This window comes from Myxocyprinus asiaticus, chromosome 27, assembly GCF_019703515.2.
Source record: "Myxocyprinus asiaticus isolate MX2 ecotype Aquarium Trade chromosome 27, UBuf_Myxa_2, whole genome shotgun sequence".
Classification (NCBI taxonomy): Eukaryota; Metazoa; Chordata; class Actinopteri; order Cypriniformes; family Catostomidae; genus Myxocyprinus; species Myxocyprinus asiaticus.
In genome coordinates, this window is record NC_059370.1 from 14483329 (window position 1) to 14509905 (window position 26577).

At 39.3% G+C, this 26577-nt stretch overlaps 1 protein-coding gene across 4 annotated transcripts in view; it reads left to right on the forward strand.

Annotated features, from left to right (window-relative positions):
- The window catches only part of LOC127418326 (follistatin-related protein 5-like), a 314771-nt gene that overhangs the window by 164236 nt on the left and 123958 nt on the right, over positions 1-26577 (forward strand). For 3 of the 4 annotated variants that reach the window (XM_051658892.1, XM_051658893.1, XM_051658894.1), the window contains one exon: positions 7171-7291. The exons of the other annotated variant lie outside the window; for it this stretch is intronic. In XM_051658892.1, coding sequence (XP_051514852.1) covers positions 7171-7291 — 121 coding nt within the window. The remainder of the gene's footprint in view (positions 1-7170; positions 7292-26577) is intronic. 4 annotated transcript variants of the gene reach the window in all.

The window sequence follows — 26577 nt, forward strand, 5'->3', positions numbered from 1 at the left end:
ATTATTTTGGACAAACTGTACAAAAAATAATTTAAAAGAAATTTCACGTTTTTATGAAGGTGTTCAAAAATCATTGAGTTTGATGTAAATAACAAGGTCTACAGATGGAAAATCTTTGCATTGGTTAATGCAAGAACCCTTTATTAATGGTTCTTGTTTGAATTTGTCCTGTGAAATAGTGCCATGGTTTGAACAAAAATTGAAAAACAAGAAGATTATAACAATGAAGGATTTAGTGGAAGTGACTGGATGGAATTTGAGTAATACTGTTGCATTGACTCAAAGACTTGGACTTCGATCCAAAAGAGTTGTTGGACAAATATTGGAAAAATGTCGAGGCTCTTTATCCGAAGAAGAATGGATGCTCCTTTATGACTTTTCAATATTAAAAAGAAGGCCAAACGCTGAAGACTTGTTTCCAGCAATGATGATTTCTCCGGATTTGCCAGATACAGATATTAACTGTCCTGTAACAGTGTAAAAAATTGGGAAGACCAAAATATTGAGTTTATTGGTGGAAAAACTTTTATAAAGTGTGTGTAAAAGTGCTGAATAAAAAACAGTTAATGCATCATTCTGATAATCCGTGGCGATGTCATTTAAGTGTGGATTCTAGTTTTAAACCAATGTGGGGTACATTATTACAAGCCACCATTGACAAAGTTTATTGGAGATTTGCAATGGAGAATCTTGCATGGCATTGTTGCCGTTAATGCTTTTATTTCTATTCTTAATCCATTAGTAAAAGACAGTTGTATTTTTTGTGAGCAGAGAGAAGCTATCTTTCATTGTTTTATATATTATATCTTTTTGAACTCTTGGAAGTGATTTTTGATGACTTTGGTGAAATGTTTAATATAACTGTTTTTATTTACGGTTTTAAGGAATATAAAACAAAGAAAAAAAGGGGCGTTTGCTTAATTTTATTATTGGTAAAGCAAAAATGTCTATTTATTTAAGTAGAAAACAGAAAATCGAATATGGAAATGAATGTAATATAGTGATTATATATCTCTCTCCTCTCCTCTCCTCTCCTCTCCTCTCCTCTCCTCTCCTCTCTCAATGGACGCTCAACCATGCCCCCGCTGCCACAGCGTGTAAACAGGGAACTTAAATAGACAGAGATTATGTGAAACAGGTGGGTGAGTAATCAGTCTGAGTGGAGGGTTATGGGAAATGTAGTTCGTGAAGGAAGGGTTAGTACTCTGGAGATGGCGACCTCTGGCAGCGTTCAGGAGAGATAGCAGGCACTGCCAGTGTAACAAAACTTTAGAACACACTTTTGCTCTCGGTTACAGGAATGAGCCATTTCAGTTTCATTGTGCAATATTTTCTTGTCATTTGCATATTTCTTCATTCTCAGTGGAAGGAGAATAGATCACTTTTCATGCATGGCAGATCGAAGACAATGTAAAAATGAAAACCTTGGACCAACTCTGAATATAGAAGTTTGGCCTTTTGACATGAAGCTAGTGCAGGTCGAAAGGTGATAAAAGAAAGGAAACATATAATGAAATGCCTTGCTGCAAAACTTCAAAATTCAGCTCTAACAATGCAATTAAACTACATCAGTATTCTGTTCTAGAAGGTCTTCTAATACACCTGTAATTATCTACATTAATAAATGTAGTGGATTTATTAAAAGAGGATGTTTTATTTTATATTTAATTGATTTGTTTTTTTCCTTGTCGGTGTATGCCAGCCATGTCAGAAACTGAAATAAATTAAACACAAGAAGTATATACAGCCTTAAAGTTAAGGTTCACCCAAGAAAGAAAAAAAATCTGTCATAATGTACTCACCCGCATGCAGCGGTGTAGTAGTATATGAAGAGGTGGGCATCCTGTGCGTTTATGAAATTCCTGTGAATATATATATATATATATATATATATATATATATATATATATATATATATATATATATATATATATATATATATTTTTTTTTTTTTTTTTTTTTTTCATAAATAGATACAAAAATTACTGTTGTAATTATAGCCCCACATGAGCTTATAAAATGTATATCAGGGTAAGTTTCTCGCTGGAATGGTACTGTACACTGCTAGGGACCATGGCATGGTAAATATGTATTTAAATAAATAGGTGTCATTAATGTTCCTTTCATTAGGATATTATGAAAATTGTTAGTACTTTATAATTACACTAATTAATAAATTTATACATACATAATACGCAATAAAATGTTAAGCATTGTATAGCTAATATGGGAGTAGTATAATGTTCAAGTTAACATGTTATCATGTATTACCATACAGTATATAGCCTACAATTAATGGTTATTTGTTTTATTTGTGTACTATAATGTGATTTTCTGTGTATAGTGGAATTGTTTTCCTGCTTAGAAATATAAATTAGAATGATTCAATATTACGAGAAAAAGGCACCACCGACAGCAGTAAAAGGCAAAAAAAAAAAAAAAGAAGATATTTTATATAATTACGGGACACATTATGGGGGGGGGGTAGTTAACCACAAAAGGAAAATGCTGTCTTCACTTACCCACCTTCATGTTCATCTGAACCTGAATTACTTCTTTTTCTTTGGTGCAACACTAAAGATGTTCGACAGAATGACAGCCTCAGTCACAACTGACTTGTATTGTATGGGGAAAAAGATGAAAGTGAATGGTGACTGAGGCAATCATTCTGTCTAACATCACCTTTTGTGTTCCATAGAAGAAATAATTGGGTTTGGAACAACATGAAGGTGAGTAAATGGTGACAGAATTTTCATTTGTGGTGAACTATCCCTTTAACACAAAACTTTGTACTTCATTGTCTGAAAGTTTATTTTTTGTTTGTTTCTTTTTTCCAAACGTCTCAAAGTAAATGGTAATGCAGCACTGAATAACAAAAAAAGGTCAAACTTAAGGTTGGCAATGCACGTGTCTGAGCTGGTATCAGGTCTGTAAGAGGATTAGAGCTAGCAACATATAATAAAAGTACAGAATTCAATCTGAAAATACAGGTCTGGTTTTAGATGTAAAATAAGTCAGTTTGGAACAATCTTTGCTCTAGGAATGCCAAAGCTTTCAGGAGATGGTTATGTTCTATAAGTTCAGGACCAAGGACAGAGAACACAAGATCAGCACCAATGACAGATCTATATCATTTATTTTTATATAACTTTCATCAATGTTTTTAATACGTTGCCCACCAAACACCAAATTCATTTTTATTGTTTAAACCTCATTTGCTTATGGAATTTTCTAAACCTTAAGTGTAATCCATAGTGAATGTAACACTTAATATTCATTATCACTGATTCCTCTAGCTTTGTTTCAGGAACCGGATTAACAATCAAAAAGACTTTAATTCAACATAAAACACTGAACTGGAACATAACAAAAGCGCACACACAAAACACTGCTGCATGTCTCTCTCTCTCTCTCTCTGGCGTCCCCGGCTCCTCCTTTTATCTCTCTCGCGCTGATTGGGCAACTCAGCGCCAGACGTGAATCCTCTTGGCCGGCCATGCCCTCCTCCTCGTCACATACCCCCACCGCCCGATTCAGGCCGGGGTAACCTCTGGTCTGACTTACTTTTTTTTGTGAATTGTCTTATATTGGACTCAAGATGGCGCCGAGTATGGCTGCTGCGTTGCGAGCTCCGACACAACTTAGCAATGGTTTGTTTGTTTTGTTTACAATTCTTATGTTTTTTGTCTTGGATGTTGCCTGCCTTATTGTCTACGACAGACAAACACTTTTGGACATTGGCTCAGCGATCTCACACCGTAAACCGGACTTCACATTCCTCAATGCCGACCCGCTGTTTACAAACACGCAAGCGGAGCCCTTTGTCTGGGCAGCACGGCCGCGGAAACGCAGGAGGAAAAGGGGAAACAGAGCCGGCATTCTCATCAGAGTAAGACGCCGCGCAAATCGACCCCCGCTACCCACTATTCTACTGGCAAATGTTCAGTCTCTGGATAACAAGCTCTGCGAGCTGAAAGCGCGGATCTCTTTCCAACGAGAGACGAGGGACTGCTGCGTTATCTGCCTTACGGAAACTTGGATGTCTGCGGAGATTCCAGACTCAGCCATTGAACCCGCGGGGTTCTCCATGCTCCGAGCGGACAGAGCGAAAGACCTCTCAGGTAAAACTAGAGGAGGTGGTGTATGTTTTATGATCAACAAATCCTGGTGTGATCAGAGGAACATACATTCTATCAAGTCTTTCTGTTCTCCTGATCTGGAATTTCTTATGCTTCTGTGTCGACCATTCTGGCTACCGAGGGAATTCACAGCGGTCATTATCACAGCTGTGTACATCCCCCCACAAGCCAACACAGACCGGGCACTCAAGGAACTGTATGGGAGTATAAGTGAGCAGGAAACCGCGCACCCTGAGGCCGCGTTCATTGTGACCGGGGACTTTAATAAAGCCAGTTTAAAATCAGTCGCACCAAAATATCATCAGCACATTAGTTTCAACACACGAGGGGACCGGGTTTTGGACCATTGCTACTCTCCGTTCCGGGATGGCTACAAATCCCTCCCCCGCCCACCATTTGGCAAATCGGACCACTCTTCCATTCTGCTTCTGCCCGCTTACAGGCAGAAACTGAAACAGGAAGCACCCACCCTCAGAACGATCCAGTGCTGGTCGGACCAATCAGACTCTACGCTACAAGACTGTTTTGATCGCACGGACTGGGAGATGTTCCGGTCCGCCTCTGATGACGACATCGAGCTTTACGCTGATAGCGTAATGTGCTTCATCAGAACGTGTGTAGAGGAAGTGATTCCGACCAGAACTGTGCGAATCTATCCGAATCAGAAGCCGTGGATCAACAGCGATGTTCGCGCAGCACTTAATGTGCGGACCTCCGCTTTTAATTCCGGGAACGCGGAGGAGCATAAACAAGCCAGTTATGCCCTCCGAAAAACTATCAAAACAGCAAAACGCCAGTACAGGAGTAAGATTGAAGGACAGTTTAACACCACCAACTCTAGAAGCATGTGGCAGGGAATTAACATCATCACGGACTTTAAAGGGAATAAAAACTCCGCCATGAACACCGCTGCCTCTCTACCGGATGAGCTAAATACTTTTTATGCTCGTTTCGAGGGAAATAACACCGCCCTCGCGGAGAGAGCTCTCACGGCCGAAGCTACAGAGGTTAGTTCACTCTCCGTCTCTGTAGCGGATGTAACCCGATCCTTCCGACGGGTGAATATCCGCAAAGCCGCGGGTCCAGACGGCATTCCGGGCCGCGTCATCAGAGCGTGCGCGAACCAGCTGGCTGGTGTTTTTACGGACATTTTCAACCTTTCCCTCTCTTTGTCTGTAGTCCCCACATGCTTTAAAACATCCACCATTGTGCCTGTTCCAAAACAATCGAAAATAACTTGTTTAAATGACTGGCGTCCTGTTGCTCTGACCCCCATCATCAGCAAATGTTTTGAGAGACTAATCAGAGATTACATCTGCTCTGTATTACCACTCAATCTTGACCCGCTGCAGTTTGCTTACCGTAACAACCGCTCCACTGATGATGCCATTGCATCTACAATACACACTGCTCTCTCCCACCTGGAAAAAAAGAACACTTATGTGAGAATGCTGTTTGTAGACTACAGCTCAGCATTCAACACCATAGTGCCCTCCAAGCTAGATGAGAAACTCCGGGCTCTGGGCTTAAACAGCTCGCTGTGCAGCTGGATCCTGGACTTCCTGTCAAGCAGACGCCAGGTGGTTAGAATAGGCAGCAACATCTCCTCATCACTGACCCTCAACACTGGAGCCCCGCAGGGCTGTGTTCTCAGCCCACTACTGTATTCCCTGTACACACATGACTGTGTGGCAACACATAACTCCAATGCCATCATTAAGTTTGCTGATGACACGACGGTGGTAGGTCTGATCACTGACAATGATGAAACAGCCTACAGAGAGGAGGTGCACACTCTGACACACTGGTGTCAGGAGCACAACCTCTCCCTCAACGTCAGTAAGACAAAGGAGCTTGTGGTGGACTTCAGGAGAAAAGACAGAGAACACAGTCCAATCACCATCAATGGAGCACCAGTGGAGAGAGTCAGCAGCTTCAAGTTCCTGGGTGTCCACATCACTGAGGAACTCACATGGTCCGTCCACACTGAAGTCGTTGTGAAGAAGGCTCATCAGCGCCTTTTCTTCCTGAGACGGCTGAGGAAGTTTGGAATGAACCGCCACATCCTCACACGGTTCTACACCTGCACTGTGGAGAGCATCCTGACTGGCTGTATCTCCGCCTGGTACGGCAATAGCACTGCCCACAACCGCAAAGCACTGCAAAGGGTGGTGCGAACTGCCAAACACATCATCGGAGGTGAGCTTCCCTCCCTCCAGGAAATATATACAAGGCGGTGTGTGAAAAAGCTCGGAGGATCATCAGAGACTCCAGCCACCCGAGCCATGGGCTGTTCTCACTGCTACCATCAGGTAGGCGGTATCGCAGCATCAGGACCCGCACCAGCCGACTCCATGATAGCTTCTTCCCCCAAGCAATCAGACTTCTGAACTCTTGATCTCCCACGATCAAAATACATCATCCCTGCACTTTATTACTCTTTTATCTCACACCAGACTGTCATAAATTATATTACTGTCATTATATTATGTCTCTCTTAACAACTGACTATCAACCGACAGCCTGAATGTCAATACAGTACAATACTGTACATTCTATATATATACTTTTTTCATATATATTTTAATTTTTATTGAATAATGTGTATCTATATAGTATCTATATAGTAAAAAACAAAAAAAAAAACAGCATATTGTATACTGTGCAATGTATGTTATTATTGTATATTGTTGAGTGTAATTGTGTATAACAGATGTTTAAATTGTGTTGTGTTAATTTGATGTTTTAAGTTGTGTAATTATGTATAACAGATGTTTAAATTGTGTTGTGTTAATTTGATGTTTTAAGTCGAGTTTAATTATGTATAACAGATGTTTAAATTGCGTTGTGTTAATTTGATGTTTATTGTAGATTGGCGTATGTCTCATCACTGTCACGACTGCTATGTTGATCGGAACTGCACCCAAGAATTTCACACACCATTGCACTTGTGTATATGGCTGTGTGACAATAAAGTGATTTGATTTGATTTGATTTGATATTCTGCTTTGAATCTGTTGTTGTTCTGCAGGTCATCAAGCAGGACGGTTTGAGTAGGACAGCATCAGAGTGCACTTTGTTTGACCTGTTCAAATACAACGATGTCAACAATGATGAACACCTAACTAAAGACGAGTTCTACGCAGCTTTTGGTGAGTGTTGGGTTTTGATGGAGAGATGTTTAAGACATGGAAATGTACAAAGCTGAGGCCAAAAAATTATACAAATTTCATCTACATGATAAATCTAGTATTTTTATGAAGAAACTTAACATATTTCACTCTTGGTTAATAGTATGTTGTGAAATATTTTGTGAAAATGTCTCTTGTTTCTTTCTTTATTCTAAGGGGTCAAAATAGACCTTTGATTCAAAAAAAATAAATAAAATAAAATAAATATATATATATATATATATATATATATATATATATATATATATATATATATATATATATATATATATTTCCCAACCTTACCCTTTAAACATGGCTATGGCAGGTCTGGACTAGTGGCATATCATGTAATAAAGCTACATTTCTCCATGAGTCCATTCCACAAGGTCAGCACCGACTGAAATGGACTGTGACTCTGACAGCTCACTGTTAGAGTCAGATCTTGCGGGTACCATAAAGGTGAATGGATTCTAATTAAGCTCTAACTGAAGTGTATACTGATATTTTTCAGTAAGTCACTGAACAGTGACGGCCTGTGTACAGTTTTCCTCATTAACTTATGTGCTGAAGAGAGGCTGAGGCACACTAATTAACTTCACGGCTCAAGATGCAAGCAACATTTTTTACAGAGCATTTGTGTCAGCCTGAAAACTAAGTTCTGTTGCTTAAGTAGATGAATAACCAGGCTACATGGATTGTCAATAGTAATCCAGATTATTAACAGTGTTTTTGTCGAAGAGATTAACATGACTGACCTCACTCCTTGTACTATACTCACTATACAGTATAGGCTATATATAAAACCAAGCCAAGTGGCATCTGCAAACAAATAATTTCTGGACCTTTTTACAGAACAAGCTTCACTTTCCTTGTGTTGTGTTGTGTTGTGTTGTGTTGTTGTGTTGAGTTATGTTGTGTTTATTTGATTAACTTTAACCAACTGGCCTCAAGTTCACATAGGTGCCCCAGCAGAGTAATCAGGGGTGTAGTTAGTTAATTTTAATTACCTTTAAGGAATTAAATAATAATAATAATAATAATAATAATAATAATAATAATTGCCTTTATAAATTAAATTAAGGCAGTATGAAGTGCAAATAGCGGCAAAAAGCATCTTCTTTTTTGATAGATACTATTTGCACTCCTCATTAAATACTAACACATAGTCCCACAGACACCCTACACCAACCCCTACCCCTAATCATAACGCTAACCTTAAAATTAACCACAAATTAACCATGGTTTTACTACAGTAACCATAGTATCACCATGATATTTTGTTTTAAAATTGTAGTAACCACAAAATTAAACATGGTTACTATATTTACATTTACATTTACATTTATTCATTTGGCAGACACTTTTATCCAAAGCGACTTACAAAAGAGGAAAACATAAGCGAATCATCTAAGGAGACAGTGGTATGAAAAGTGCTATATTACAAAGTTTCACTAGCATCATAATAGTATTCAAAACAGAATAAATTGCAACAGGATTTTTTTTTATTTTGTATTTTTTTATTTATTTTAATGGCTGGTTAAGTGCTCATGGAAAGTGGAAATATTAACAGCAATTTACTGTTATAACACCATTGTTAATTGCATTAAAACTATAGCTCCTGCCATAAAAAAAAAAAAAAAAACATGGTTACTACAATATTACTGTTGTAAAACCATGGTTAATTTAACCCAGATCAAACCTTTCTCTAAACTCCCCGACCTTCAAAGTGACCAAATCACTGCGAGGAAATCAACATTTCTATTCAATTGTATTTATTATTCTAAGTAGTATTAAAGGAAATATTAACAGTAGATACTGAAAAAATGAGAAAATGTTGGGAATTGAACTTGGCACATCCACACCATCTTTACACATTACACCATTGCAACGACATTTGTGGGTGCAGTTTGTCTTTACCTGTTGAAGCGTTTAGTATATTAGTAAATATTATTAGTAAAATGTATTATATTATATTATACATTTACTATATACTGTAGTCTAGTCAAAAAAGGTTAATAATGTTGACAAATTATACAGATGTATAATTTGTCAACATTATTAACAAATTTGAACAGCAGACTACACTGCCTGGCCCAAAAAAAAGTTGCATACCCTAATATTTCATTGGACCACCTTTAGCTTTGATTTCGCCACACATTTGTTGTGGCATTGTTTCGACAACCTTATGCAATGTCACAACATTTATTTCCATCCAGAGTTGCATACATATTGTATTGATGACGGGAGTGTCGAACCACTCCATAAAGTCTTCTCCAGCACATCTCAAAGACTTTCAATGGGGTTAAAGGAATAGTTCACCCAAAAATGAAAATTTGCTGATAATTTACTCACCCTCAGGCCATCCAAGATGTATCTGAGTTTCTTTCTTCATCAAAACAGAATTTAAGATTTTTAGGATTTCATTTCAGGCCTCCTCCTTTAAACAGTGCAAGTGAATGTACTCCATTTTTTTGACAGTCTAAAATGCATATTTAGGGTACATCAAAATAATCCACACGACTCCAGTCAACAAATAAAGTTCTTCTGAACCCAAACGATTTATTATTTTTAGAAAAAAAATTATACTTTTTAACTACAAATGTTCGCTTCCGTACATCTCTGTGACGTGCGCTCATGAGAGGGATGATTTAAGCTCGTTGGTAAGGTCACGCGTCACGTGGAGGAGGAGGCAGGAAGCGCGTCATTGTTTACAAGAGAAGGAGTGTAGTACAATAGTTTAATTGTCTTTGCTGTAGATTTGTATAAGTGTATTGTTCAAAATGGTCGTTTGGCATATGTATCCTGGATGCTTCAACCTTCAGAAACCCAAAGAAAATGCACGCCGGGAAAAATATTAACTTTTCATCGATATCTGAATTCATCGGCTGTGCCCGTACTGTTTTTCCAGCGAACTCAGTTATGTGTGAAGACTTTGTCATTGTCACGCCTCCCTCTGTGCTGCGCTCCTCATCACCCGATTTCTAATTCACCGCATGCAGTCAAACTAGAGTCCTTTGTATGAGACTTCACAGTGAATTCAATTCACTCGCTCATCACTGCCTGCATAAATAACTCACCTTCACGCCACTTCACTGTGAAGTCTCATACAAAGGACTCTAGTTTGACCGCGCTGCTCTCACGCAGTGTTTATTTACCCTGTATTTGCTCTTGATCTTCGTCAATATCTGTTTAGTGCTTACCCTGCTGTTGCCTGTTACCTCTTCTTCAGTTTGTGAAGCTTCTCTTCTGTGTGATATCACCTGTACCATTGATCTCACGGTGTAAATCCTGTGAATCTCAGTAAACGCTCTCGCATTTGGTTTCACTAACTACAACTTGTGTGGCTTGAATTCCTGACAGTCATATAGCCTATATATTTCTGCTAAAGAAAAAGCACAAGTAGATAATGCAACGGCAGTTTTGGACTGTTTTGGTTTGTGAACGGCGCTTGGTCTGTGGTCTGTGCAAGTTTCTCTTGTAAACAATGACATGCTTCCTGCCTCCTCCACGTGACACGTGACTTTACCAACGTCATCCTTCTCATGAGCGCGTGTCACAGAGATGTATCTGTCCATGTGAGATATTCTCCACATGTTAACCTCCCTCCGGTAGGATGTGGTCTCCGTAGTGCTCTCCCTCCAGGAGTGGGAAGAGCACTTCCCCAGCACTATTCTAGCAGGTGCTCGGTGGGAAATTACTTAATACCAAAATCAGGAAAGGCCACCACCTGTAGCTTCCTAGGGTAAGTGCCTCCTCCCACCCTTATTGGGACCCGGAGATGCCTTACCTAAGTCACTGGAATGTCACAACGTGGTCGAGCGCTCGCTGTGAGGCATGCAGCAGCCTGCCCGTGTCTTCTCCTCCATATCTCGTGACACGGTTCAGCGCTTGCTGCATTTCATATAGGAACCCCTAGTGTCACTACATAGACACAATGTTGAGTGAGTGACAGACAGGGAACGTCTTGGTTACTGATGTAATCTCTGTTCCCTGATGGAGGGAATGAGATTTTGTGTCCCTCCTGCCACGGCGCTGAACCAACCACTGACATGGCCGGGACTCTCTCTCGGCTCCTCAGCACAACTCTGAATGAGTGGTGCACGCCATCTCCTTTTATACCCGTATGTCCGGGGTGGAGAGTGGCATGCAAATTCCACTCACCAATTTTCATTGGCCTGAATAAAGCAAAGGTGACTGGGGATCTCAAGAGCGAACCCCTAGTGTCACTACATCGACACAACGTCTCGTTCCCTCCATCAGGGAACAGAGGTTACATCAGTAACCAAGACGTTTTCTTTGCTTGATGCAGGCCAGTAATTTGACCCTTCTGAAACACAGTAACATCTTTTCCACGACCACAGGATACATCTTCCGACATGGATGTTTAAGAAATGGAAGCGTAAGAGGTAGTTCTCACAGTGAGACTCCTAGTAGCTCCATGTCTTTCAATCAAATCAGGTATCTCATCCAATCAAAATCCCACCTGCTCCAGTTGTTGTTCATCTCTCGTTATGTCGCTGTTTGTTTTCATGCATGTGAGCAGAACACACGCTATGCCTTTGCTCTCAAGCAAACACTCGCTTACTTTTGGATTATACATCGAAATGCATCCATCTCACATGCTTTCCTTGCTTCTCAAGCAAACAGTCGACTTAACATTGGATTATACGTCCTCAGTTTGATGAAACTTTGATGTTTCCACTCCCCAGCGCAGCTCTTCATCAGAAAGATAAGCTAAGTCTATGTTCATTCTTCAGATGGTTTCATCCCCCTCCACCCCATCACCACAGGTTCGGGTCCCATCCTGCCAGGGGGTAAGCTCCTCTCCCCTGCCGTCATCGCTTTCCAGCAGGATCTGACAGTTCAAGTGATAAATCTGAGCACTGAACCGTGGGACGGGTCTTGTGCCAAGAGAAATATTTCTATCAATTCTCATTGACATGAGTCTTTCTGAGAGAAATGAGAAGCTACACACTACATCAGTTAGAGTTAAAAGAATTGTTTCCAGCTGAAACATATTAATCACTGCAATAATGATCCAATCATAGGCTCTTAAGTATCTGCTTATTTAAATCCAAACAGCAACTTTTTGGGGGGGCCAGGCACTGTATATAGTAAATGTGAACTCATTTAAGCAAAGTGAAGTCAGGCCTGTGGGTGGGGTAAATGAGCTTAAACAGGTTAATTTATCTGATTTCACCAGACTATTGGAGTGTAAATAGCTGTACTGTGTTGCAGGTGCTATTTACACCAAGTGCAAATAGTCACTCCGTTATCTTTAATATATATATTTTTTATGTTTTAACCTCATGTCGATCTGATTTTAAAATCTAACACTATTTTCAGATTTATCCAGTGGTCTCATCAGGGTTTAGCCTTGTCAGATGGGGTCAGTAAATTCAGATCAGATGGTAATATTACCCTAATGGAAAGAGTATTCTCTGGTCTAATATTGCTAGTACTCTCTGGAATGAAAGGGTCTAGTCTGATTGGGTTAGTGCATTCCAATCTGGTTGGGTAAGTACACTCTGGTCTGGTGTAGTTCATCGTGTTAACTATGGACATGTACAGTACCACAAAGTTTGACAACCAGAAGGTTTCCAATTACTTTTTGTCTTAATTTTGAACAATATATTAAAGCAATATCACATGAGCAAGAGTGCTGTATGGCCCTACATCAGCACGGCTGTGATTTGGCCATAGGTAATCACAGCCATGCTGATGTAGGGCCATAGAGCATGATTGCGAGTGTGATATTGCTTTCATACAACAGTTCAACAAACAAGTAAATAAAAAAGGAGGAAAAAAAAAAAAAAAAACAAACAAAAAAAATGCACTTGTGCATGGAACTTACTAACTTGCTGAAGAAAATAGAATTTTGGTCAAATACATCCTATTTTCTCTGTATAAAAGTAGCCATCCAAGCGGTGAGTTCCCCCTGAGTATTTTGTGGTATTTCCCAATGTAAACACTAGGATCAGGTAAGCATGTGCAATTACTCAGTCAGTCTCTCTGTTGTGATAAGCCTTAATGCTGAAGCTGTTAGTTCAACTGTATTTCCTAGCTGTAATGTAATAGTTGTAATCAGAGCGATTATGGAGTGTGAGACAATGCTGATAATTTTAAAGAAACCGGTCGCTGACTGGCATGCGCTGACTCTATGCAAGTCAAAGTTTACTGGCTCATAACTCATAAAAATGGTCTTTTGTTGCTACCTGCTGGCTAAAATATTTAATGTCAGTGGGAATATCAGTGGGAAAAACGAAAAGACACACATACTGTGTTGTAGCTCTTTAACACATCTGTGCTGCTCTTAAACTTTAGTTTAGAATGCCATGAACACAAGCAGAGTGATACAAACAGTGAATGTTCTGAGACATCAGTACTCATGGATTGTCTCTCGTCCAATCAGATTTGAGGACCGGAACTAACCACTGTATAAAAATATATATACTGTATATTCTTTTATGATATTAAACCAAATAAACTATTTTTTTTCCCCTTGAAAAGTTGAAAACAATATATTCAAAAGCTTACTATATTTATTTAATATAAAATGAAATGAACATAGTCAAAGTCTTTATATAATCTTCCCTTTCTTATTAAGGCTTTTTTCTGCTACTAACCTTGTTATACTGTAGAACATTTTTGCAAAACTTCTGTCCCAATAGAGAATAAATTAGGATTCTGAATATAGATGTAAGTGTTCTAGGTTATAAAATACAAGTTCCCTATGGATGGATAAGACATCCCTTATGTCACAGGAAAGGACAAATATTGAAAGATGGTTAAGTAGAAGTAAGGCTCACTGACTGAATGAGGGAAATATCAGAGTGTGCCCACCATTTACACTAACATTCAGCAGGTCTGCTTTTTCTCATTTCCCTTTTTAGTCTCATCTTCCTCTGACATTTCAATTTGACTCAATTTCCACTGACATTCAGGGAGGGCAGACACATTTAAACGCAACACAAAACATGTGGTGCAAGAAGGCATAAAAAGGGGACAATAATGCATGAAGTGCTTTTGTGATAATTCCACTGTTACACACTGGGTTTCTGAGCATAAAGCGGCTTTTCAGAAAGGAAGGCTTTGGAATGAAAATCACTACCTCAGTAGCCCCCTTGCCCTTTTAGTGATTACAGTGGGTGTTTGGGGGAGGCAGGAACAGCCCTACAGGCAAACATAAAAAAAAAATTGTATTGCTACTTTTCTTTTTCTCTCAAACTCAAAAATAAAAGGATAACAAGACATTTTGTCAGACACTTTCAGAGGAGATGCACTCCTCCACACTGTCTAATGTCAGCTGCTTCTACTTTCAACAAATGTTTCCTTGAAAAGTTTCTTGAATACTACTTTATAAACAGTTCATTGCTGTTGTACCAATAGCATTAAGGTTCATGCTGTGAGCCAGAGCTTAAGATATCTGCCACAGTATGTGAGCTAGTCTGATAGGGGTAGTACACTCTGGTCTAATAGTAATAGTAACCTGGACTCCAATCTAATGCAGATTGTATACTCTGGTCTGACAGGGTTAGTACACTTTGGTATTAGGGGGTAGGCAGACTCTGGTCTGATGAGATTTACTGATGTGTGAGTGAAAAGAGCTTGTCAGCGGTGAGTGTTTCAAACTCTCCAGCTCTGGGAATACATCAGCCACATGGGTAGGCTATAGATCTCAGTCCTGATGGAGGGTGACAGGCCATGAAAGTATGAAACGTACAAGTTTTGGTTTGGAGAGTCTCTGGTTTCCTTAGTTTTTTAGTGCGATATAGAGGTTTTGCATGAGATTTTTTACAATCTAAAGAAGAACTGGGTATGTTATCTTATGCTGGTTTTACAATATGTAAATTATGTCAATTATGGTTTGTTAGTTCCCCATCTGTCACTCACTCGACATTGTGTCGATGTAGTGACACTAGGGGTCACCTTGGGAGCCCGAGACACCTCTGGTCTTTGATAATAGGCCAATGAAAATTGGCGAGTGGTATTTGCATGCCACTCCCCCGGACATACGGGTATAAAAGAGCTGGTATGCAACCACTCATTCAGATTTTCTCTTCGGATCCGAACGGTCATGCTCATTGAGCTGAATTCTTACTGTTCATTCACATCTGCTAGATCTGATGGCGCATTTCATCGGCTTCTCCCTCCTCTGCACTGGTGCACTGCAGAGAACGCCCCTGGGCGCTTCGGCAGAAAAAAAGAGAGTATATTTTCTGAAAGAGTATATTTCTCTAAAAGAGCGGCACACATGGAACGTCTTTTTAAAGATGCCTTTCTGATTTTGTGTTATTCCTGGTTGCGGTCGTTACCTCTCAACTTCAGATGGTCATGATCGCTCTACCTACGGGTTTGAGGCCAGCGCGGCTAGCACTGGGGGCGATTTGGGGACCCCAATGGGATCGCCTCCGCCGGGTATCCCCCCACGGACCTCCCATTCCCCAGCATGCTCATCTGCCCCGATCGGGCTTCCGGATGAGTCCGCCGGCTCATCTCACAGCGAGTCTGGCCTCTTGTTCTCGAGCGCAGCATCGGAGAGCGGGCTTGTCCAGTCGGACACATAAGCCTTAGCTGGGCTCCCACCTTCGGGGACGATTGCCCAGTCACAGGCTGATGCAGAGATGATGGACATGCTTTCCTGGGGGGCTGCGAGCGTCGGGCTAGAGTGGAACTCTTGGGAGTGACACCCCCCTCCCCGACACGGACACTTATGGCCCTCAGTCGGTAAACGATTTCCACTCTTTTTTGGGGAGAAAAAAGAGGAGAAGAGGGCACGGCTGGGCTAGCCTGTCCCCATTTTTTGGGCAGTCAACTTGTCTCCGAGTTGCAGGGGATTGTTGCTCGTAAGAGCGTTGGGGAGGTTACGTGACGGCCTGGTGCGCTGGCTACGAGGCACATAGCGGTCTGCCCGTCTCGCGCCACCAGTCCACATAACACATTTCAGATTATTGTGGTGTTTTGTATAGGGACCCCTAGTGTCACTACATCGACACAACGTTGAGTGAGTGACAGATAGGGAACATCCTGGTTACTTTCGTAACCTCCGTTCCCTGATGGAGGGAACAAGACATTGTGTCCCTCTTGCCACAACAATGAACTACCTGCTGAAATGGCCGGGACCTTGTCTCGGCTCCTCAGCACAAAACCTGAATGAGTGGTTGCAAGCCAGCTCCTTTTATACCCGTATGTCTGGGGGAGTGGCATGCAAATTCCACTTGCCAATTCCCATTGGCCTTTTCTCAAAGATCAGAGGTGTTTGGGGCTCCCAAGGGCGACCCCTAGTGTCACTACATCGACACAATGTCTAGTTCCCTCCATTAGGGAACGGAGGTTACAAAAGTAACCAGGACGTTTTTCATCAGGTGCGGTTCTTGTCATGCTTAAATCTCACAGGCTCTGAAAGTATGGTGAAAAATTAGACTTGTAATGTCTTGCATATATTTTGGCATCAACAGAAATTTTCCAAATTTTAGATTTAATTTTAAAGGGAACCTTTTAAGAAGGTCAGAATGAAGAGTGAAAGTCAGAGTGAAACACTGTTTACAACCCATTGTAATCCCATAGTCTGATGTATTTCTAAGTGAAACAATATTCAATAAAAAAAAAAAAAAAAAAAAATTAAAATTAATTTTTTTTTTACAAATTATCCATTGGGAACTGATTGGATAATGAAAAATGGCCATTGTTTACCAGAATGGAGCCAGGTGGTTAGAGGGGAAGGGTTAAAATGTAAGAGTGATTGTGACGTTAATTAAATTGTGAAGTAAAGTCACTTCAGAGGTAGAGCAAGTTCTTATATAGTTATGTTAATAAAAGATAATGAAGACAAAATATATAAATTTATACCTCAGGTCTGTTGAATGCTTGATTCTAATTGGTTGATGGACATTCTAAGGTGTGCAATTATTTTCCAGTAAACACATGGCTGCGGAGTAGTTCCAGGTCTTGACCACATAACGTTCTATATCACTTCACCAAATTATTTCAGTTATTTCCAAAAGCCGTACAAGCTACCACAGCAAAATAACCAATTAAAACAAAGACATTGGTTAAGTACATCAAATAAGAATGACAAACAATGTCTATAATATCCTACATTTATTTCAGTTTTGGTTGAAAAGTGCCCTCACGTGCCCTCTCTCTCTCTTTCATATTCGTCTCACCCACACTCACACAAGCTGACACTGACACACATACATATGCACACGTGCAGCAACACACACACACACACACACACACACACACAGGTTTATTTCACTATATTAGTGAGGACATCTCATAGACTTCCACTGATTTCATAGCAGGCTAAAGATATATTCTATTCTATTTTTTACTAGTGAGGACCACCTAAAATGTCCTTACTAGAGGGATTTCAACAAATTTCACTATATTAGTGAGGACATTTTCAAGAATTTGGCACTCACAAATATAGTGGAATCTGCACACACACACACACACAGATGTAAATGCACCCCTGTGACATGATCAATACAACAGTTTATATATTATCTCAAATATCTGTGGGAAGCACCCTCCCCCTCTCTTTCGCGCTCACACATGGAGCTCTCACACACACTCCCGCACACGTGGACACACATACATATACGCATTCCGCACACACTTACTCGCGAGTGAAAAACAGAGCTGTCATGTCAGCTCACACCTGCATCTCAGTGGGGTTGAAAACAGTTATTAATGTTTACAATGGAAAAGCTATATACAAAAATGGCAACACGCTGCTGCTGAGAAGTGTACTTAAACTTACATCTTTGCGATTTTGAAGTGATGTTACTTCTGACGAGAGCTGCAACAAATAAACATAATCCCACACATGATCTCTCTCAGTTTCTGAGTTTCTCTCTTTCGATCACTCAAACACAAATTCACACGCACATGCACATACACAAACATTACTCCAATAAAGCAGCACAAGCCTCGCAATCCTCCGTTGCTGGTTCTAAATTGATGTTCTCGAACTAGCAACGACGGTTCGGAATATATATATGTACAAGTGGACTATATATATACAGTATATATATATATTGTGGCGGGGTGAGCAAGAGCACAGACACACTGGGTATGGTGTCAAGCCTCGGAGAGGCATTTATTGGAAATAATAATGTCCATAAAGGGGATAATAAAGTGTCCAGAGGGAATAGTGTTCGATCATAACAAAGGGGGAATCTGGCATCCTTGCAGTGAGACAGGGCTCCGTGAAGGGCGGGGTAGTGTCCATAGAATGGCCCGGGCATGACTGGGTCGGTCGGCCGCTCACGCTCCCCTCCAGGGTCCACGGCAGGTGTGAGGGGAATGCGGCCCGGCGTCTAGCCCGTCGGTGGCAACATTGAGCTATTCAACTCATTAATGCGTCCAGGGGTCCGAGGAACGGGTCCGGCAGTGCGTCCAACTTCGAACCCTCCCAGCTCTGGTCCTGGGCGTGCGAGGATGCCAGTGTGTACACACGTGGAGATTTGAAGCCGGCTTCCCGAGAAGCGGTGCGCTCTGCGTTTTAAAGACGGAGGGCCAGATCATTCCGCCACAATATATATACAGTATATAAATATATATATACACTACCTGTCAAAAGTTTTGAAACACTTGACTAAAATGTTTCTCATGATCTTAAAAATCTTTTGATCTGAAAGCGTATGCTTAAATGTTTGAAATTAGTTTTGTAGACAAAAATATAATTGTGCCACCATATTAATTTATTTCATTATAAAACAAAAATTTAATAAAAATAAAAAAAAAAGTTTTTGAAATTGGTGACTTGGACCAAATAAAAAAAAAAGCAGCCAATAAGTGCCCAACATAGATGGGAACTCCTTCAATAAGGTTTAAAAATCATCCCAGGGTGATACCTCAAGAAGTTGGTTGAGAAAATGTCAAGAGTACATGTCTGCAAATTCTAGGCAAAGGGTGACTACTCTGAAGATGCTATAAAATATGGATTTTGTTTAGTCACAACATAATTCCAATAGTTCCATTTATGTTATTCCATAGTTTTGATGACTTTACTATTATTCTAAAATGAGAAGGGAAAAAAATTATATTAAAGAATAAGTGTTTTAAAACTTTTGACCGGTAGTGTATATATATAAGTGGACTATATATATATATATATATATATATATATATATATATATATATATATATATATATATATATATACAGTGCATCCGGAAATTATTCACAGCGCTTCACTTTTTCCACATTTTGTTATGTTACAGCCTTATTCCAAAATGGATTAAATTCATTATTTTCCTCAAAATTCTACAAACAATACCCCATAATGACAACGTGAAAGAAGTTTGTTTGAAATCTTTGCAAATTTATAAAAAAAAAAAAAAAAAAAACATCACATGTACATAAGTATTCACAGCCTTTGCTCAGTACTTTGTTGAAGCACCTTTGGCACCAGTTACAGCCTCAAGTCTTTTTGAGTATGATGCTACAAGCTTGGCACATCTATTTTTGGGCAGTTTCTCCCATTCTTCTTTGCATGACCTCTCAAGCTCCATCAGGTTGGATGTGGAGCGTCGGTGCACAGCCATTTTCAGATCTCTCCAGAGATGTTCAATCGAGTTCAAGTCTGAGCTCTGGCTGGGCCACTCTAGGACATTCACAGAGTTGTCCCGGAGCCACTCCTTTGTTATCTTGGCTGTGTGCTTAGGGTCGTTGTCCTGTTGGAAGATGAACCTTCACCCCAGTCTGAGGTCCAGAGTGCTCTAGAGCAGGTTTTCATCAAGGTTGTCTCTGTACATTGCTGCATTCATCTTTCCCTCAATCCTGACTAGTCTCCCAGTTCCTGCTGCTGAAAAACATCCCAACAGCATGATGCTGCCACCACCATGCTTCACTGTAGGGATGGTATTGGCCAGGTGATGAGCGGTGCCTGGTTTCCTCCAGACATGACGCTTGCCATTCAGGCCAAAGAGTTCAATTTTTGTTTCTCATGGTCTGAGAGTCCTTCAGGTGCCTTTTGGCAAACTCCAGGCAGGCTATCATGTGCCTTTTACTGAGGAGTGGCTTCCGTCTGGCCACTCTACCATACAGGCCTGATTGGTGGAGTGCTGCAGAGATGGTTGTTCTTCTGGAAGTTTCTCTTCTCTCCACAGAGAAATGCTGGAGCTCTGTCAGAGTGACCATCGGGTTCTTGGTCACCTCCCTGACTAAGGCCCTTCTCCCCAGATTGCTCAGTTTGGCCAGGCGGCCAGCTCTAGGAAGAGTCCTGGTGGTTCCAAACTTCTTCCATTTATGGATGATGGAGGCCACTGTGCTCATTGGGACCTTCAATGCTGCAGACATTTTTCTGTACCCTTCCCCAGATCTGTGCCTCAATACAATCCTGTCTCGGAGGCCTACAGACAATTCCTTGGACTTCATGGCTTAGTTTGTGCTCTGACATGCACTGTTAACTGTGGGACCTTATATAGACAGGTGTGTGCCTTTCCAAATCATGTCCAATCAACTGAATTTACCACAGGTGGACTCCAATCAAGTTGTAGAAACATCTCAAGGATGATCAGTGGAAACAGGATGCACCTGAGCTCAATTTTGAGTGTCATGGCAAAGGCTGTGAATACTTATGTACATGTGATTTTTTTCATTTTTTATTTGTAATAAATTTGGAAAGATTTCAAACAAACTTCTTTCACGTTGTCATTATGGGGTATTGTTTGTAGAATTTTGAGGAAAATAATGAATTTAATCCATTTTGGAATAAGGCTGTAACATAACAAAATGTGGAAAAAGTGAAGCGCTGTAAATACTTTCTGGATGCACTGTATATATATATATATATATATATATATATATATATATATATATATATATATATATATATATATATATATATTCAGCTCTGGAAAAAATTAAGAGACCACTGCAAAATTATCAGTTTCTCTGGATTTACTATTTACAGGTGTTTGAGTAAAATGAACATTTTTGTTTTATTCTATAAAGTGCTGACAACATTTCTCCCAAATTCCAAATAAAAATATTGTCATTTAGAGCATTTATTTGCAGAAAATGACAACTGGTCAAAATAACAAAAAAGATGCAGTGTTTTCAGACCTCGAATAATGCAAAGATGTTCATACTCATTTTTAAACAACACAATACTAATGTTTTAACTTAGGAAGAGTTCAGAAATCAATATTGGTGGAATAACCCTGATTTTCAATTGCAGCTTTCATGCATCTTGGCATTCTCTCTACCAGTCTTTCATATTGCTGCTGGGTGAATTTATGCCACTCCTGGCACAAAAATTCAAGCAGCTCGGCTTTGTCTGATGGCTTGTGGCCATCCATCTTCCTCTTGACCACATTCCAGAGGTTTCCAATAGGGTTCAGGTCTGGAGATTTGGCTGGCCATGATAGGGTCTTTATCCAGTGGTCCTCCATCCACACCTTGATTGACCTGGCTGTGTGGCATGGAGCATTGTCCTGCTGGAAAAACCAATCCTCAGAGTTGAGGAACATTGTCAGAGCAGAAGGATAACCTTGTATGTGGCTTGATTCATGTGTCCTTCACATAGATGAATCTGCCTGATTCCTTGCTGAAGCACCCCCAGATCATCACCGATCCTCCACCAAATTTCACAGTGGGTGCGAGCTACTGTGGCTTGAAGGCCTCTCAAGGTCTGCGTCTAACCATTAGATGACCAGGTGGAGGATTGGTGATGATCTGGGGGTGCTTCAATAAATATTGATTTCTGAACTCTTACTAAGTTAAAACATCAGAATTGTGTTGTTTAAAAATGAATATATTTTGTATATAACTTGTTTTCATTGCATTATTTGAGGTCTGAAAACACTGCATCTTTTTTGTTATATTGACCAGTTGTCATTTTCTGCAAATAAATGCTCTAAATGACAATATTTGTATTTAGAATTTGGGAGAAATGTTGTCATTATAAAATAAAACACAAATGTTTATTTTACTCAAACACATTGTAAATAGTAAATCCAGAGAAACTGATAATTTTGCAGTGGTCTCTTAATTTTTTCCAGAGCTATATATATATATATATATACAGTATATAATTTATTTGGAATAACATGAATTGTGCACAATAAGACCAGAAACATTTACATTTATTCATTTGGCAGATGCTTTTATCCAAAGTGACTTACAAAAGAGGAACACATAAAGTGCCATATTATAAAGTTTCATTAGCATCAGAATAGCATTCAAAACAGTGCAACAAGGAAATTATTATTATTTATTTATTTATTTATTTTTTTTAGTGACTGGCTAAGTGCTCATGGAAAATATGTGATTTTAGCCGTTTATGAAGACAGAAAGTGAGTCAGCTTCACGGATTGAGTTGGGAAGGTCATTCCACCAATGTGGTATGATGAAGCCGAAAGTCCGGGAAAGTGTTTTGGTGCCTCTTTGTGTTGGTACAACAAGGCGACATTCCTTAGCCGACCGCAGGCTTCTAATGGGCGCATAGCTCTGCAGAAATGATTTTAGGTATGCTGGAGCAGACCCAGTGACTGTTTTGTATGCCAGCATCAGAACCTTGAACTTGATACGTGCATCAACCGGCAGCCAGTGAAGAGAGACAAGGAGTGATGTAACATGCGCTCTCTTTAGAAACATGCATTAAGAAAGTTGACTCATGGGATTAGTAGGGGTTAATAGGGTCAATTTTGATTTCATGTTAACTTTAACATATTTATACATGTCCTGATGAAGCATCTTTGACTTATGCAAATTAGGTTTGCAAAGAATATGCTGTTAGATGAAAAGCTCTGTACTGTTTGAAACCTAAAGATATTGAAATCAACATTGCAACATTTGTATACCGATATTTTTAGGGGGAGTTTTGGAAGCAAACAATTGGCTCAAAACGGCTTTGCATTTTCCTGATTTGACCTTTAGTCAGAGTTGGGAGGGTTAATTTTAAATTGTTACAAATACAGATTACTTAGGACAAAATGTATTCAGTAACTTAAACCAGTTACCTCAATAAGAAAGTAATGTAATCAGATACTTACTTTTTGATTACCTCAAGATCGCATATGTGAATAAAGTCAAGAGAAAAGCAATATTTTGTCAAAGACTTTTAATTACGCCTTCTGAATGCAAACAACCCATATTTGAATAATGTTATGAGTGATGTAGCTGTTATTATATACAGTATACAAAAAAAAAAAAAAACATGAAAAACAGTAAAGTCAAGTCAACCTTTATTTATAGAGCACATTTAAAAACTACAGAAGTTGACCCAATGTGCTTTACAGATCAAACAAATAAATAAATAATGACAGAGTGATATAAAAACAGATTGATTTAAAATTAAATATAAAACAAAATAAATAAAAACCTTTAAATACAGCATCATGTATTATCCATTTTTAAACTATTCAATGATATATTCAAAAGCTACACAATACAAATATGTTTTTAAAGAAGATTTAAAAATGGCTAGAGATGAAGCTGACTTCACATGGAAAGGGAGACAAGGGAGGAGAAGGTCACTGATATATTGGGGTGCAAGACCAGATAGTGCCTTGTAGACATAAATCAGCATTTTAAAATCGACCCTGAATTTCACAGGAAGCCAGTGTAGAGATGCTAAAACCGGGGAAATGTGATCTCTCTTTCTTGACCCTGATAAAAACCGCAGGTGGGAAAGCGCAGTTTGGGGGAAACCGATGTACATTGAGTTACAATAGTCTAACCTTGATGTAATAAGTGAATGGATGACAATTTCCAAGTCTTTATATGAAAGAAAATGTTTTATTTTAGCTATAGATCTCAGGTGGAAAAAGCACTGATCTGCTTATTGAAAAGTAATGAGTAATCTAGAATTAATCCAAGACTCCTTACATAATCTTGTAGATTTGATGACAGAGGACCTAACTGGGCAAACAGTGCAGGTAAGGAGGATATGGATGAACCTAAAATCAGAACTTCGGTTTTGCTTTTATTTAATTGTAAAAAATTCACAGATCACAGGCTATCATCATCATCATCTGCTTGCTCATGATCCACAGTCAAACATCACCAGCTAACATTTATGGGTGATTCTGTGTTTATGTTTAAGGAGGATTTTAATGACTATATATATATATATATATATATATATATATATATATATATATATATATATATATATATATATATATATTGTTTTAAAGAATAGATAAAAATAGATTGAAACCTTTTTAATGTGTCTTGATTTACTTTACTTGATCCTATTTCTATGAATTTTCAAATGTTACATTTGCCAGTATTTCTCCCTCACCCATACGTTTGAACTTCTTAAAGATATATTTATAAGTATTAACATCAGATAAATTATCCATTGCAATTTCCCCTAAGAACTTAATAACATTTTCAATTCATTTGGTATTCATGTGTACAATTTTAGGATTTTTTCAACAAAGAAAAAAGAAATGCTGTCCAAATTACAGTTGTCAGTGCAACATGAACGCATTTCAGAGAACAATTTTAGAGTTTCAACTGAAGTTAGGATGGAAATGAGAAGTCACACTAAAGTTTCGACAGTAGGCGGACCGGGTCATTTCTCCGCTTCTATTCCTGCTCCCGTGAAAATAATCGAAAGACGGTCTGACGGAGAAATTAGGGAACACTTATGACAAATTTTAGCTATCCTAGCTAACATGATTTTTGTATGGGTCATACCTTTAAATGCTTCTTTAAATTATTTATCGGGTCCTTGGAAAAACACTGCATCTTCACAGCTGGAAGGTATATTTTGGACTGAACTGTAATGTTGTTTCCCTTTTCTCCATTGAAGTGACAAGAATGTTGGAAATTCCACAAAAAAAAATATATAGTCCTCCAGTGGCCATTGTGATGAAACAGCACTTTTAATGGGTTGACCATGTTTGCCTCAAGAACACAGTGTTGATGTGAGACAGGTGTTATTTACACATGCGACAGTAAGTGGCACCAGATTCACATGAGTCACGAGAGAACCAGAAGAGATCTACAGCGCGCATCTGATCATATCTGTACCACTCTAAAGCAAGCAGCGGTCTTTATCATTTTATATCTTTTGTTTATTTTTTACATATTGAAAACTGTAATCTTGCTGGTAATCCCATTATTTACTAAATGTAACTGTAATCTGAATCTAATGAGTTTTTATGCAACTGTAACAGATTACAGTTTTTGTATCCTGATTACGTAACGCCGTTACAAGTATTCCGTTACTCCCCAAGCCTGCCTTTAGTGCATCTGACCTTTGTAATGATTGGTGTGTCCAATTGGCATATCTGTATGCTTCATGCTCCAAACTGTTTACATCCCTTAGTGAAGTCAGAAGGCAATTACTTAGTGCCACATCAGCCCACAATACTGTTCCTTTTATCAGCTGATATGCCTCCGGAGAGAACATCAATCCACCTGCTCTGTCAGCTAAACAGACAAACGCGCATACAAAAAACAGCAGCCTCTCAATATCATTGGCAGTGGAGAATTGTGTGATAAGAAACAGGGCCTCACTTGAAACAAAATTGACTTCAGGAAAAGGCAATACAGACTTTTAAAGATTGCCATATAGGAAATGAAGAAAAAAGGAAGGTTGATAGTTAGATTGAGACAGAAAAAAAAAATACAAAAAAATCACAGCTCTTTTATTTGGTGTAAAATACACTTTAATTTATCAAATTTAACCTATACCTCTTTTTTTTAAATATATATATATATATGCTGTAACTCTTGTGTATGAGCTACAATTAGCCCAATTTTAAATGTGTACTGTGATGGTGTGCTAATACAAGTGCGTCTCCAGAGTTCTTACTGACAACTGCTGTAGAGATGTGTTTTTCACAGGTGGTGTTTCACTCAGTGAAGTCAGCCTTTTTTCATCTCCAATTACTGGCTGTCTTTCACACTGATTGGGTCACAGTAAAGGTTTTATTCCATCTGACTTCATTTTAAAAGATTCTGCAGCAATCAGAAAGGCCTTACAGGCTCATAAATGCAGCAGTGGATGGGCAGAAAAGTGGAGAGCATGATTTGGATGGGAGGGCAGCAGGTAATTATGACTGAAGACATGCAACCTCATCACTGTTATTTGAAAAGGGTCTGTTGTTTTTAGAGCTTATAAATCAGAAGTCTAAAAGACCCTTTTCACAGGCTGTGATGACGTATTTCAGCATAAACAAAGTTCCTTTCAAGGCAAGTCAGTCCACTCTGCAGACATCTTTGGAAAGCTCCCGGGCAGGCTGGGCATATTTTCAATGTAAACAAGCGAAAATTCACCAAGTTAACTTTTT